Below are 14,974 nucleotides of genomic sequence, written 5' to 3' on the forward strand. Positions count from 1 at the left end.
TGACTCGCTCTTCAGCATACATCTAGAATATCAGCTCCTTCTCTGCTGTTGCTAGCCAATCAGAGCACTTGGAGCAGCCTGTCGCTCCAGCGCTCTCTTGTCTAGTGAGTATTTTTAACCCTTCACTAACTATTGGTGTTATTTCAGCATTTGGAACCTGACTTTCAAAGTACTGTCAAAGTACTGTCCATCTCAACTGAGGACTTCAAATTTCATTTGCAGAACCTAAAAAAACAAAAATGTATGACATTTTTTCAAAAGAACCTGATGCCAGCCCTCCAAACATTTTGTTGTCAGGGATACTAGGTCATGAACCAGGGACCATGGTTTCAAAATCTAATCCAGCAGGGGCTTCAGTACAGTATCCCTGCGACCTCACAAGCCAGGCAATTGGTCCCAAAGCAGGCATCCAATCCCAGTGTGTAAATAATCCCAGGACAATATATCCAGCCCACATTTCAAGATCTACTGCCTTTTGCATATCTCCAGTACACTGCATCTCCACTATGGTCCCTCCTCCATTACTTGTCTATGTATGCTCCCACTCATTCCCAACTTTGTCTTTTGATGGCTTCCTTGGGCTAACAAACCCTCACTTGCCTTTGACATAATCTGATATTTTTGAGATAAACCCCAGTGATTGACCTCAATAAACCTGAGCCCTGTGCCTCCCCCCCCCTCCACTTGTCTTGCAAGTCATGTCCACCACCCACCAAAGATTTGGGTCATGATCCTACAAGCAGTCACATATCTTAAACTACAGGCAGGGGCTAACTATGCCCCAGGTCATTGTGCTTTGAGAAAAGTCAATATTTCAAGAATACCCTGTTATGCTACAATGTGTAAAATTTCCTTCCTTATTCAGTAACACATGCATGCCACCCTTGGATCGAGTGAGTGAGTGAGTGAGTGAGGGAGGGAGGGAGGGAGGGAGGGAGGGAGGGAGGGAGGGAGGGAGGGAGGAAGGAAGGAAGGAAGGAAGGAAGGAAGGAAGGAAGGAAGGAAGGAAGGAAGAAGCCTTAGTTACACTCATGTTTAGAAAAATGTAAGCCTTGATCTAGTAATTTTCTCTTTGGGAAGAAAATATGGAAAGCTTTCAAGCTGTTAGTCTCAAATCTAATTATCCAATCTTCAGCTTGTCCAAGCAAAGTCTGTGCTGACATCTTTGGCTGAAAGACATATAGACAGCTGTTTGCTCAAGCCATTTCAGAATATCCATTACTGTTAAATTTATCCTTTATGAAGTAAAAGCCATGGTTAGATACCAGGCAGCAGACTTTGTTATATGCTGACAAATAAGATTACTGCTGTATCCAAGTGACCTTCTGAGCAAAGATCCAAATCCCAGTTTAAGAAACCCACACTCTTCTCCTAACTAAAAAGGACCTATATTTGAAATAGTGAATCCATTAGCCAGGAGCATTCACAAAATTACCCAGAGAACAGACCAAAATACAGCTGCATTAGCAAATATCTGATCCATTGCAAAAGTTCCTATTAGCGTAATGATATTATAGTGACAACCTGCCATCTTTCAAATAAGAGAGTTTCTTGCATATACAATGTCTACGGATTAACAAAAAGCCATCGGCCTACTTTTCAAAGTTGTAATGGGCACACAAAATGCAAACAAGGTGAATCAAGTGAGGGTGTAGGAGCACAGACTGCGGCTATCACAGACAAAATATGCTGGTGCCAGGACATTTCATAACTGTGGAATATATGGCAATATTTGTCTGCCATTAAATAAGAAGCAATCAGCTGCCGATATATGTCCTATCAATAGGCCAATGTCCCATTACTACAAATGATATTTCTAGTGATATTTCCTTTGGCATGCTTAGGGCAACCTGACACAGAAGACTGGAAACATTTTTCAAGATGTGCCCAAATAGTGCTGATGGGCAAGAAATGTGTTTCAGAGATTCCTTCCTTTTGACTGTCCCTTTCCTGTTCCCTACCATATCTTCTATTATACACAAATTAGATTACAACAGCTGTGAAGAGGGTAAATGGCCTATTTATTTCACATTTATTTTTAGTTGTCAGAGTCAGTTTTTCAGGCACCCAGGGAAACAGGTGACTGGGAGCTTTCCAACCAAGAGCATGGCAATTTTAATATGGAGCTGATTAAACTGATGGAGTCATTGGATCTGTTTGTGTCTACACACACAACCACAACTTAGTATATATCAGCATGTGTTAAACACCTTGCTTTCCTTTTCCTGAAAAAAAAATCCTGACTTTCCTGAAAGTAACTTGCATTTGTCCAGGCTATCCTAGTTTTTTCCACATTGAGAGGGACCAAACGGGTCATCTCACAAGGCTAGAAAAATGAAAAGGGATGCCCATTGATCTTTTAAAAAATTAAGTATGCACAAAACACTTACACACAGGTTTCTGAGAACCCTATATCATATTTTTCATTTATAACCCACTTTTCTCCTCAGATAGGGATTCAATGTGGCCTACAACATTCTTCTTATCTACATTTAATTTTAGGCTGAGTTTATGGATCAGTCCAAAGGTCATACAAGTTTCCATAGCAGATTTCAACTTGGGTCTCCTTTGGTTTCAAATAATCTTATGAACTAACAGTCTTAGACACCATCAATTGCACTAATTCCAGTGAAGTCACTGCAGCCAAAAATTCTGCCACAGCCAGCCTTATGCAAAAAATCAGTGTCAACTAGCAAAAAACCCAAACAAAACAGGGAAGCAGAAGAAACACCAGAAACAATCACTGGCTGAATCCAGAAACTTGTGAAAGGAGAGCGCAGGATGCAGTCATAAAGGATATGAGCCAATGTTTTAATTGCACCAGATCCACAACGTCACAGTCGACTTGAATAAGCTAGTGCTCAGGATCTACCCAGCAAAACAGCACAGATAAAAAACATTAACATGGGCCTCTCAGATCCTAATCTAATACTCTTAACTACTATAAGCAAGCTGGTTCTCATACTGGTATGATAAATAATATCATATCTGAACAGGGCTTTAAAAAAATCATGTTGGTACTCTTAAAGAGCTAGATCACTAGAGATACCTGGGGTTAATTTTGCTCACTGGTTTTTATTTTGTAAGCCACAAAACTAAGTGCCTTCTCTAAGTGCCTTCCCAAGTGCCTTCTCAAACATCCCAAAAGTGAACGGAAAAAACACCCTTGCCTTACTTCATTCTATTAAATTAAATATTCCCATTTTTTTTAAAGTATGCATCAATTTCAAATTTTGGAACTTGTCCAAATTTACTTCGCTTCAAGAGTGCAAACTGGTAGCCTGCAAGAAAAAGATAACGGGGGCATTCAAGACAATGAGGCTGCATATACCAAAATTAGAGATACTGTAATGTTGCCGCTTTTGCCAAAATACAATTCTTTAAAGGATTCTGAATCATTGGTTTAATAAAGTTTGATGAGACCATTCAGACACCGATGTCTGAAACAATTCTAACTACAAAAGGAATCCACCTGCTCCTGCACCTCCCTCAAAGCTGGGTAAATACAGAAGTTCAGCTTACTTTGAGTAAACATTTAAACTTCAATGTATCCCTTTTGTAACCTGTTGCCCCTCTGAGCTGGGCGCATCCACTTTAATACCAGTGTGCTAGGTCGCCATGGGTCAGTCACACACTCTCAGGCTAACATACCTCACAGGGTTGTTGCAAAGATAAAGCAGGAGGAAAAAATGATGTAAGACACTTGGAGTTGCCACCGAGAAGAAAGGCAGGATATAGGCAAAGGAAACAAATCAAAAATTCTGTCTGTCGCAGATGCAAAGAGCACTAATTGTTTTTGGGAACTGAAGATCCTCTTTGGCCTTCACCCAACTTGCCTTTATACTAAGGAAGAAGTTAAAGCTATATAAGGTATGCTGCACTGCACAAATTAGTCAAAGCGCATGAATCACTTTTGCTCCTTATTTCAGCTTGCTTTGCAGACTGCTAAATCATTTTAAAGCCAGATGAGGCCTGCCTTTAGCCTAGTAGCAGAAATAACTGCATTCGCTGACGATCACATTTTGCATTAATTTCCTAGAGGACACGCCCAACCATCTGGTTACAATGGTTTAAATGTTAGGAAAACTATTCCACTTCCAACTCACACGAATTGAGTGGGAACAGAATCATTCCTGAATCCACATGCATCAGTGAAGGGCAAAGATACCTGAACACGAGAAATTTTTTCCTGGTGCAACACTGCTGGTACTTATTAGAGAAACATCAGCAGAATGTGGGGGGGGGGGGGGGGAAGACACCAGGCAGATGGTAACTGGAAGGGGGAAGCAGCAACAACACAACTCTAAATACTGCACGTGTCAAATGGGAGGACCCAGAACCAATGTTCACCCACTTCCTGCTACCTGCACATGCAAAATGGTGAACGGGACTTCAGCTGATCCTGCGGCCAAACATAAATCACCACTAGGAGAATAAAAACCCTATTAGGGAAACATTTATTTATTTATTATTATATTTATATACCGCCCTCCCCGAGGGCTCAGGGCAGTTTACAGAAAACAGGGAGGATACAATTAACAGGTAAAAATAACAGCAGTAATAACAATAATAATTTAACATGATAATAACAATGATACATAAAATAGAAATTGTAAGAGCCTCAGCTCAACTCTTACTGGACTCTGTGGGCAACCGATTAATGTTGGTCGTAGAGGGGGGGGAGCTTGAGGGCCAACTGGAAGCGGTGGTTTGGTCAACCTCAACCAAATGCCTGGCGGAGGAGCTCCCTTTTGCAGGCCCTGTGGAACTGTATAGGTTCTGTCAGGGCCCTGATCTCCTCTGGGAGCTCATTCCACCAGGTGGGGGCCAGAATGGAGACAGCTCTGGCCCTGGTTAAGGTCAAGCGGGCTTCCTTGGGGCCAGGGACCACCAGGAGGTTGGATGTAGTAGAGCGTAGGGCTCTCTGAGGAGTGTAGGTGGAGAGGCGGTCCCTCAGGTATACTGGGCCCAGACCGCGTATGGCCTTAAAGGTGATAACCAACACCTTAAGCCTGATCCAGAATTCAACCGGGAGCCAGTGCAGCTGCTGGAGGATGGGCCGGATGTGGTACCTCCAAGGTGTTGCTGTGAGGACCCTGGCAGCCGCGTTCTGGACTAGTTGCAGTTTCTGGATCAAGGATAAGGGCAGGCCACAGTGGCTGGCCTGCCACTCTAGAGGTGACCGTCGCGTGGATCACTGTGGCCAGGTGTTCCGGGGCCAAGTAGGGCACTAGTAGCTTGGCTTGGCAAAGGTGGTAAAATGCCAGCCGAGCTACCGTCGTGATCTGAGCCTCCATTGAGAGGGAGGCATCAAGTATCACTCCCAAAATCCTGGTGGAGTGGCCCACTTTTAGCTGTACTCCATCCAGATTGGGTAGGTGCTCTTCCTCTCTTGGCCCCTTCCTGCCCAGCCACAGGACCTCCGTCTTTGAATGGTTGAGCTTCAGACAACTCTGCTTGAGCCATCCCGTCACCACCTCCAGGGAGCTGGCTAAAGTTTCTGGGGGAGAGTCAGGGCGGCCATCCATCAGGAGGAAGAGCTGGGTGTCATCAGCATATTGGTGACAACCCAGCCCAAACTTCCGCACCAGCTGGGCAAGTGGGCGCATAAAGATGTTAAATACGGTTGGAGAGAGGATTGCGGGACTCCGCAAGCTATTTGGTGGCAGCTTGATGAGCTCTCTCCTAATGCTACCCTCTGTCCGCGATTCCGGAGAAAGGAGATCAGCCACTAAAGGGCAGTCCCTCTGATCCTGGCATCGGCAAGGCAGTGAGCTAAAAGCTCATGATCTACTGTGTCGAACACTGCTGAGAGATCTAGTAAAATAAGCAGCGCTGATCCGCCCCGATCCAGCTAGCGGCGGAGGTTGTCCATCAGGGCGACTAGCACTGTTTCTGCCCCATGGCCAGGCCGGAAATTAGACTGGGATGGACCAAAGCTTCTTCCAAGTATGTGGACAGTTAGTCTATGACCGCTTTTTCAAGTGCGAGACGGGGCGATAACATGTGACATGCATCGAGATGTATGGCAATAGTCATGTCACTCTGCTTCTCTGTGAAAAGAATGAGGCATACACAAGAGTGAGAATGCCTATGCTTTGCACAGAAAGTAAAACAAACGTGTACTTTAGAACATTTACAAGCAAGACTGCCATCCTCCAGGTGGGGCCTGGAGACCTCTAGGAATTGCAGGCAATTTCCTTGGGCTCTACTCTTCCAAATCTCCAGGAATTTCTCAACTCAGATCTGAAAGCTCTACTTACTACAACTATAACCAGTGCATAACACCAGAGGTTCCCAACCCCCGGTCCGGGGACCGGTACCGGTCCGTAGATCAGTCAATACCGGGCCACGGCTCCTCCTTGTCCTCCTCCCCGGCTGCTACCTCGGGGGCTGCCCTGCCACTCTGCTGCCTGCTCACATTTGGTGCTCTCCGGCGGCTGCCATGGCTGGGGCTCCCCCTCAGTGTGGCACTGCACAGCTGCTGCTGGCAGCACCCCCCCCCCCAGCAGGTGGCAGGAAGTCAGGGGCGCCGGTGGGAAAGCAAGTAGAGCAGGGGCTCAGGTGACGGCGATGACCCTCGGCAAAAGACTACCCCCCCCCGGGCCTCAGTAAAATGGTCCCCAGTGATAAAAATGTTGGGGACCACTGCATAACACGATAGCTAGGGAACTGTCTGGGGGATCGTATCTTCCTGCAAACTGTAGCCCCACTGACTTCTGGTTTGTTTCCAGGACTAGTTTATATGGTTAGTGCTGAACATAACAGCACAGGGCTGGGGTATATGAGGGACCACCAGCACCCTTATGAACCTTCCATCGCTTTGCAGGAGATGAAGCTGGTAGATATACAAAAGAGAACATTCTTTACATTGGCCCTCAGGCTCCAAAACACTCTTCCCCCCATGGAACCCAGATCCATTCTTCTAAAGATTATTCAAGGCATTTTTCCCTTAGAGGACTTTTAAAGGGGCTGAGTTATACCGCCAAAGTTGTCTTGTATCAATGTCTGGAATCTTTTGGGCTCATCACAGTCCTGATAGTGCTGTTCACACAGAGCAGTAATATCAGGGCGCTCAGCCTTACAAGGTGCCTGTTGTGGGAGAAAAAGGAAGGAGACTGTAAGCTACTTTGAGACTCCTTCAGGTAGAGAAAAGCAGGGTATAAAAACCAACTCCTTTTCTCTACGAGAATCTTTTGCACTGCTGAAGTTTTTCAGATTGTAGTATGTTTCTATAGTGATTAAAGAGTGATGGACTCTATTCTGGAGAATCAGGTTTAATTCCCCACTCCTCCACATGCAGCCCACTGGCTGCCCTTGAGCTAGTCACAATTCTCTTATAGTTATTATTGCAGAGCAGTTCTCTTAGAGCTCTCTCAGCCCCACCTACCTCACAGGGCGTCTGTTGTGGAGAGAGGAGAGGACAAGTGTCTGTAAGCTGCTTTGAGACTTCTTTAGGAAGTGAGAAGAAGGGTATCAAAAACCAGCTCTTCTTCTTATATTCTTGTTTTATCCTTGATTGTATGGCTTATTTCAATACAACATTATTTGTTTTTTTCCCTTACTATAAGGTGCCCTGAATGTTTGACAGAATGGCACAACACTTAAAAAACAACAGCTAGACCATCATAGATCCCCATCCCTAGTGACCATAACATCTTTAACACTAAGTATGGCACTTAAGCCATGTGAGGTTTCATGCCATGCCAACTGCAGTTCAATTCTTCCATATCCTTATGTCTGATGGCAATCAAAGACGACCTGAAAACCAAATACACTAAGAAATTATTGCCCACTGCTTGAGGGACAGTAAAATATGAGTATTCGATCTTGTTGCTATCAGATACTGATCCGTACATTTCTGACTTCCCCTATCTGTTCTTGCCGCTAGGAAAAATAAGTTTAACTATTTAAACAAAATTGTGCTGTCTTAATAATTTTCACTTCAACTCCGTATGTATTAGTCAATTCTAGGTTTTGTCGATTTTAGATTTTAAGTTTTTATTTCATTCTACGTCTTTTGTATATTTTTTAGACTTGTTAGGATTGTGATGGCTAATGCAATAGAACTTACCTAACCTCAGAAGTATCAGCAGCTTAACATTCACTGAACAAGAGCTAGAACAGCACAGTGGTTTTAGGAGTCATACTAGGAATTGCTAGCTTCAAATTTCCTCTTCGTCACAAAAACTCAAATTTTCTCTCTACCACAGAAATTCTCTGGGTGACCATGGGCCAGTCACACTCACACACACTTACCTCACCACATCTAACCCACCTCACAGGGTTATTGTTGTGAGGATGAGGTAGGAGAGAACACTTATAAAACTGCCTTGGGACTCAATTAGGGAGAAAAGAAAGATATAAATAAAAACAACTTCTCTCACATACCCAACATGTTCAGACCATATTGGTCTGAAGCACAACGAAGTTTGAATTCAGTTGCACCTTTAAAACTAACCAAGTTTAATTCTGTGCATGCACACAACCTAACCTTGGTCTTAAAAGTGCCACTGGACTCAAACTTTGTACTATCACTCAACAGAGGTTAGCAGTATCCCCCCCCCCCCCCAATGACAAGGGATAGGGTATTTATTTATTTTATTTTTTGGATTTATTACCCGCCACTCAGCACAGCCGGCTCATGGCGGTTTACAACAGAATAAAAGCACAATAAAACAGTAACCAGATATAAACCTCCCCCACACCACCCCATAGACCTCAATGCACGAGATAACATTGCTATTCTTTCTGAGCAAAGGCTGGTGCTATAGTCTTGCAGGGAATTACAAGGAAGAGTTGTTCTGCTACTCTTGGCAGCAGATTCAGCAGCAACACTGAGGAAGTGGTGGCACGACCTTGGGAACACCTTGTAGCCATTCTTTTCCTACTTCAATATAAAATATGTACCCTGTAAGTCAAGCTAGTTTACCAGTGTTATGATTCTGAAATTAAAAGTTTACAAAACTCCTGCCCATATGAAAAAAGCATCTGCTACCCAGTGAATCTAGGCAATTTTGAGCAAACAGCTTTGAGCAAACAGCTAAAGTAATATTCTGATCATTTCTAACTGAAATTATTTCCGACTTTGAAGACCTATAAATGGGTCAGAAAATTAACCTGCAATTAGAAAATTGGACTCCACCTCCATTCCTCTTTCAAGATCATTTCCTGGGATTCTACAAAAGAACACAAAGATACAGAATAAGAATCCTGACTGAAAGAGAGCACTGTCATTTACAACAGCTCTCTTTCATCTTACAAAGCAGGCAAAAGATAAACTAGCAACTAAACATTATACAAACTAGGTTCCAGCAATTTTTAAGCAGTATTTGCTTATTCATCTAACAGCTAAAGGGTTCTTTGTGCTTTCACTGAAAAATAACACCAGAAACACAAACATAACAATGTGATATAACTCCACTGTTTGCAGTTGTCAGTGCTTTTTATTCCGGTCTGTCTTGTCCAAATGCCTTGGAGCAAATATTTCTAGCTATCCTCCAACTGCTAATGCTAGTATAATCACTATTGCAACCACTGTACCCAAACATGACGCAAGAAACATAAAGATTTCTCTGTTCTCCAACTCCTTTCCCCGACAATTAACCCTAATTGTAAGCCTGAGTTACAAACCTTTATAAAAGCCCTGAGTGGTTTAAAAGTCACAGGCAGAGAATGGGAGCGGATTCAATATCTGCTAAGATGCTCTGTGTGCGTGGATGTAAAAGTGCCATCAACTCACAGATTTTATTTATTTATATTTATTTTTACATTTCTTATCCGCCACTCTCGGAGCACCGACTCATAGCAGGTTACAACATATAAAAGCCCCAAATTAATAAAACCCCATTAAACCCCATAATACAACATTACCAAAAATAGCAGCATGACAGCAAAACCAATCCCTCCCCCATAATGGTACGCCTGCCACAGGGGTGGCAGGGGGCTATGTCAATCAATTCCCCACCTATGATGTTCCGAGCTGATGGCATGACTTCTGTGTGGGGGGGGGGAGAGATCTTATGGCGACCCCCAGAGTGTTTTCAAGGCAAGATACCAGGGGTAGTCAAACTGCGGCCCTCCAGATGTCCATGGACTACAATTCCCAGGAGCCCCTGCCAGCTTTCGCTGGCAGGGGCTCCTAGGAATTGTAGTCCATGGACATCTGGAAGGCCGCAGTTTGACTACCCCTGCAAGATACTAACAGAGGGAGTTGGCCATTGCCTCTCTCAGCACAGCAAACCTTGGTGGTTTCCCATCCAAATATTAACCAGGAATAAGACCTGACAAAATTAGGTTAGCCTGGGCCATTCAGGTCTAGGCCCGCTATTCTCTAGCAGTAAATGTTACTCTTAACGCGATTTAAAAGATGACAAGCCTTGCTTATAAATGTGATACCAAAACTGCTGAGCAGTCATCAGATCTTTTTTCTCTTAACTTACAACTTGAGGATGAAAAATGAACTTTACAGAGGATGTGCACTTAGATGTCTTCTTTGCTTGTACTTCAATATCAGACAGAGCCCCTCCCTAATGGTAGAAACAGCACAGATATGTTTTAAACAACTGTGGAGTCGGGGCTAATTTTTCAAACCCGTCTAAAATTAGGCTCCCCAAAATAGCTGACCACCTTTGCCAACATGCCTGATAACAAACTTCACAAGCTAATTTTATGAACCAGAGCTGGTGCATATGGAAAGACATCAAGAATTGTAAAGCGGCAAGCACTGTAAAAGCCAGGTGCTTGTAAAACTCAATTGCTCAATACTCTTGACAGTGCCCAATTTGGGGAACAAAACAAACTTGCGAAAGGAAAACATAGCAGAGCCAATCGGAAAGCTCCAGCTGGTCAAGACTTCCCTGCTGTTAGAGAGAAACCTTCCTGATAGTGGAGGCAAGTCAAAACTCTTGTGCTTTCAAAAATATCTATGACTACCAGATGTCCTTAAAGTAAAAGAAAACACACAACTGTAGAAAACAGATAATCCTCCAAGCCTACTTATCCACCTCCCTGACATATTTTGATTTTTAAAGAAGCAACACAAAGAAGTGAGAAATTAACTTTCTCCCCCCTCCCCATACACACACACAAATTCTTACAAACTGCCATCTAAAACTTAATTCCTAAGGGACAAAGATGCCAAGGGCCCAAGCCTTGTACTGAAGGCTGCATAGAAAACTTTCCCAAGAGGCTCACATAGCTTTGGCACCTGTTTGTTTGCAATGCCTAGTCACATACAGTCACATGAAACACCCCTTGGGGTATCCCTCTTCCACCAAGTAAATATGGAGAATGCACCTCTACACACCACGAACTGCAGTGGTGTAGACAGGAGCTGTGTAGTGTTTCCTGTTCAGGAGTTTTTCCAGCAGCTCTTCCTCCCACCAGGTTAGACACTGAATTTCTCCTCCTCCATCCGTGATACACGGAGAGAAGGGAGTACTGAAAAATACACACTAAACACGTTCAAAAGAAGTAATTCCTTATTATGTTTCATGTTCCACTTCTCCCCCTTTCAATAATCAGTGCTTTAACTTGGCTATAGAAGCCAAGGACCCCCTTTCTTCTTAACTGGTTGCTATCCACACTAGTGTCAAGTGCTGACAAAGCTCACAACAAAACAGCCTGACAACTAGACTGTTCCAGATGATTAGTGGACTTAGGAAATAAAAAAGACCTAAGAGTGTGGGTCTATTCCTGGAACACAAAAATAGACACAGCTATAATTGTGTGATCTAGATGTGTTCCTTGGTTTAAGAACTTCAAAAAAGATCACAACAGAGCTAATATCAGCGTAAGCAAACTAATGTTGGCTTTCTCAGCCCTCCGATTCCAGGGAATGCCTTCAGCTGTCTTGACCGAGAGGTATACCCAAATTCCCTTATCACAATGCCTCTGCGTATGTGGGGATCAATCAGTTGAAGATCTTCCGCATTACTTATTGGATTGTCCAGTTTATGCAGATCTTAGGGGGAAATTTCTATATAAATTAACTTCAAGGTTATTATCTTCTGTACATGATAAACTAATATATTTGCTCTTTGACACGGATCCTTACAGGTATTGGCCGCAAGAAAGATTGGAGCTAAGTGCTTAACAAATGTGTCTCTTCTAAGCAGCTGATTTCCAGTGTGTACAGCTAATATTAATTCTTACTCTGTTTTCAGAAGAGTTTTAAAGCCTGATGTGCCATTTGTTTGGAATTGGTAAATTATTATGTGCTATTAAATTTGCTATGGCCTGGTGCAATTAAGTTTTATTCATTTATTTACTTATGTTTCATGTTACAAGCACACCTGCCCTAGATTGGGAGAGGGGGTGAGGAAGGCTAAACCACAGTAAAACAGAACAGGATACCAGTGGCCCCTTAAAAACAAACATTTACTTCTGCAAAGGCACTAGTCCCAAAAGCTACCTGGGTGTAGCGGCTAAGAGCGACAGCTTCTAATCGGGTGAGCCAGATTAGATTCCCCACTTCTCCACAGTGTAAGTGTCCTGATGAAGCTGTTTTCACAGAGCAGTCCTGTCAGAGATGTCTCAGCCCCACCTACCCCACCGGGTGTCTGATGTGGGGAAGTCCTGTGGCACCTTTAAGAGAGTCCTGTGGCACCTTTAAGACCAGCAATTTTTTATTCAAGGTATGAGCTAAAAAACTGTTGGTTTTAAAAGTGCCACAGGGCTCTAAATTTGTTCTGCTGCTTCAAACCAACACTGCTACCCACTTGAATCTCTTTGTGGGAAGAAGAAGGAAAAGGTGTTTGGAAGCTGCTTTGAGACACTTTCGGGTAGTGAAAAGTGGGGTATAAAAACCAACACTACTACTACTACTACTACTACTACTAGTAGTAATATAATAATAATAATAATAATAGAATAATAGTAATAATAATAAAAGAGTTACAGTGGGGAAAAAGAAACACATGTCCTCAGTTTTTACAGGTAATTACAGAAGGGAAAACCGTTTTCTGTCACCCCCTTGCATCTGAGGACACCAATTCTGTCTCACAAGCCTCATACTGGTTAAATATTAGTTCGAGATGGATCACCATGGTAGTCTGTTTGTAGCAGCAGGGCTCCCAATGGCTCACAATAGCCCCAAATTTTGTTTGTTTTGCTGGACTGTCCCCTTTTTCCCACTGAATTAAACATGATTACTCTTTCAGGTGCAAACACAGTTGTGTTTTTATTTCGCCATCCAACAACTGACAGATTGAACTGCTGCTGATCTTTCCACCGAGATTTGTCCCGACTCCTGAAATTCAACTGTCTCTGCTAATCCTGACATGTTAGATGGGGGAATTCAGGGATGGGGTCCTGGTTCCGTGGGAGAGCTTTATTTGCTGGGCAGTAGGCCCCAGATTCAATGCCTGACATCTCCAGTTAAAGGGATCAGCAAGTCAGGGACGTCAAAACAGCTGAGAACCACTGCCAGTAAAGTCCGTAGGATAAGGCAGGTTCTGGAGCACTGTACCGTCAAGTTAGCCAATCCCCTCTCTCGTGCAATCCTAAACAGAGTTCCTCCCCTCAAACTCGGTTGACTTCAGTGGATTTGGAGTAAGTCTATATGGGGTCGGAACAACCTTTGAGTCCAGGAGTCACTTTAAAACCAGCGAAGTTTTATTCTTGACATGAACTTTGTGTGCGCCTACACTTCTCTGTTGTTCTGCCGCTTCAGGTCAACATGGCGAGTGACCTGGATCTCTACGGGGTTGTAAGGAGCGTCCTAATTCTTATCCTGCAGGCTCCCAGAACCGGACCCTGGGTCCCTTGGGGCCCGTATCCTCTACTCGGGTTCTTCACCTCAGCCCTTGCCTGGCCTGCTCTAACGGGGCTGGCTCTGGGACTTCTGCAAACCCCTCCCCTCCGCAGGGTCCTTGCCCTTCCCCCGTTGCCCTGGGCACTGAGCCCGGGACCCTCTGCTCTGCCCCCTCCCCGCTCCCGCCGCGGCCTGCCCTCTGCCCATGCTCCGGAGCCCCCTCGCCTCTCTCCCCCCCCCTCCCCCGGGGCGCACCTGCGGGCCCGCTGCGCTTGAGCTGGCGGAGGCGGTCGCTCTCGTAGAAGCCGAGGGTTTCGGTGCGGTGGGGCTGGCCGGGCGCAGGCGGCGGGCCGGGGCCGGGGTCGGGCGGCGGGGCGGGTTCGGGGGCGCGGGGCGGGCGCGCCGGGGAGGGCTGCCGGGCCCGAGCCTCGCCGCCCGTGAAGCTGCTGCTCCGCCGCTGCCCGCCGTCCGGCTGCAGGAGCGCGTGTTCCGAGGCCGAGGCGTTTCCCCTCCGCCCGCCGTCCGGGGCTCCCGCGCCGCCGCCGCCGCTGCTGGTGCTGGTGGCGGCGGCGGCATCGGCCACGCCCGCCATTTTCACGCGCGCGGCCGCCACGAACTCCGCTCCTCGCGACGACGACGGCGGCAGCGGCGGCAGCAGCGACGACGGCGGCGGCGGCTGGTCGGGCGGCTGAGGCAACCCGCCGCTCCCTGGCTCTGCGTCATCGCCGCGCGACAAGGAGCCGACCAGCCGGGCCCACCTATCGAGCGCGCGGGAGTTACGGCCGCCCTTGCCGGCCATCCTGCCACAGGCGGCGGGGGCGCTGCCATAGCAACGCGGCCTAGCGCCCCCCGGGAAAGAGGACGGCGGAGTCCGGGCGGCCGCTGTCCGAAAAGACGCCCCAGCCGCGCCGGGCCCCCCTTTATAGCCTCCTCACACGCCCCGAACAAAGAAGGGAGATTTGCATATGCTAATTCGCATCCCCCGACGCCGCCCGGACAGACGCGACCGGCCCTGCCCGGGGGGGGGGGGCAGATCTCCGCGAATGACAGCTGACAGTATACACACAGGGTTGCCAACCTCCCGGTGGGACCTGGACACACACGCACACACCCAGGCAAAAGAGGGCAGTTGCTGTGGAGAACACGGCTGCTTTATAAGGTGGCCAAACTGGTCCCCTGGCATCTGGAGAGCCACAGTTTGGCCACCCCTGGTTCTCC

The 14,974-nt window shown here is 45.9% G+C and overlaps 1 protein-coding gene across 2 annotated transcripts in view; it reads right to left on the bottom strand.

The window, feature by feature from the left end:
• Positions 1-14,651, bottom strand: part of TAPT1 (transmembrane anterior posterior transformation 1) — a 68,340-nt gene extending 53,689 nt beyond the window's left edge. Inside the window, exon 1 of one of the 2 annotated variants that reach the window (XM_077301089.1) lies at positions 14,012-14,651. In XM_077301089.1, coding sequence (XP_077157204.1) covers positions 14,012-14,555 — 544 coding nt within the window. In that variant the 5' untranslated portion in view covers positions 14,556-14,651. The remainder of the gene's footprint in view (positions 1-14,011) is intronic. The other variant, XM_077301090.1, reaches the window with a different exon arrangement.
• Positions 14,652-14,974: the final 323 nt, after the last annotated feature.

This window comes from Paroedura picta, chromosome 10, assembly GCF_049243985.1.
Source record: "Paroedura picta isolate Pp20150507F chromosome 10, Ppicta_v3.0, whole genome shotgun sequence".
In the NCBI taxonomy this organism is placed as follows: Eukaryota; Metazoa; Chordata; class Lepidosauria; order Squamata; family Gekkonidae; genus Paroedura; species Paroedura picta.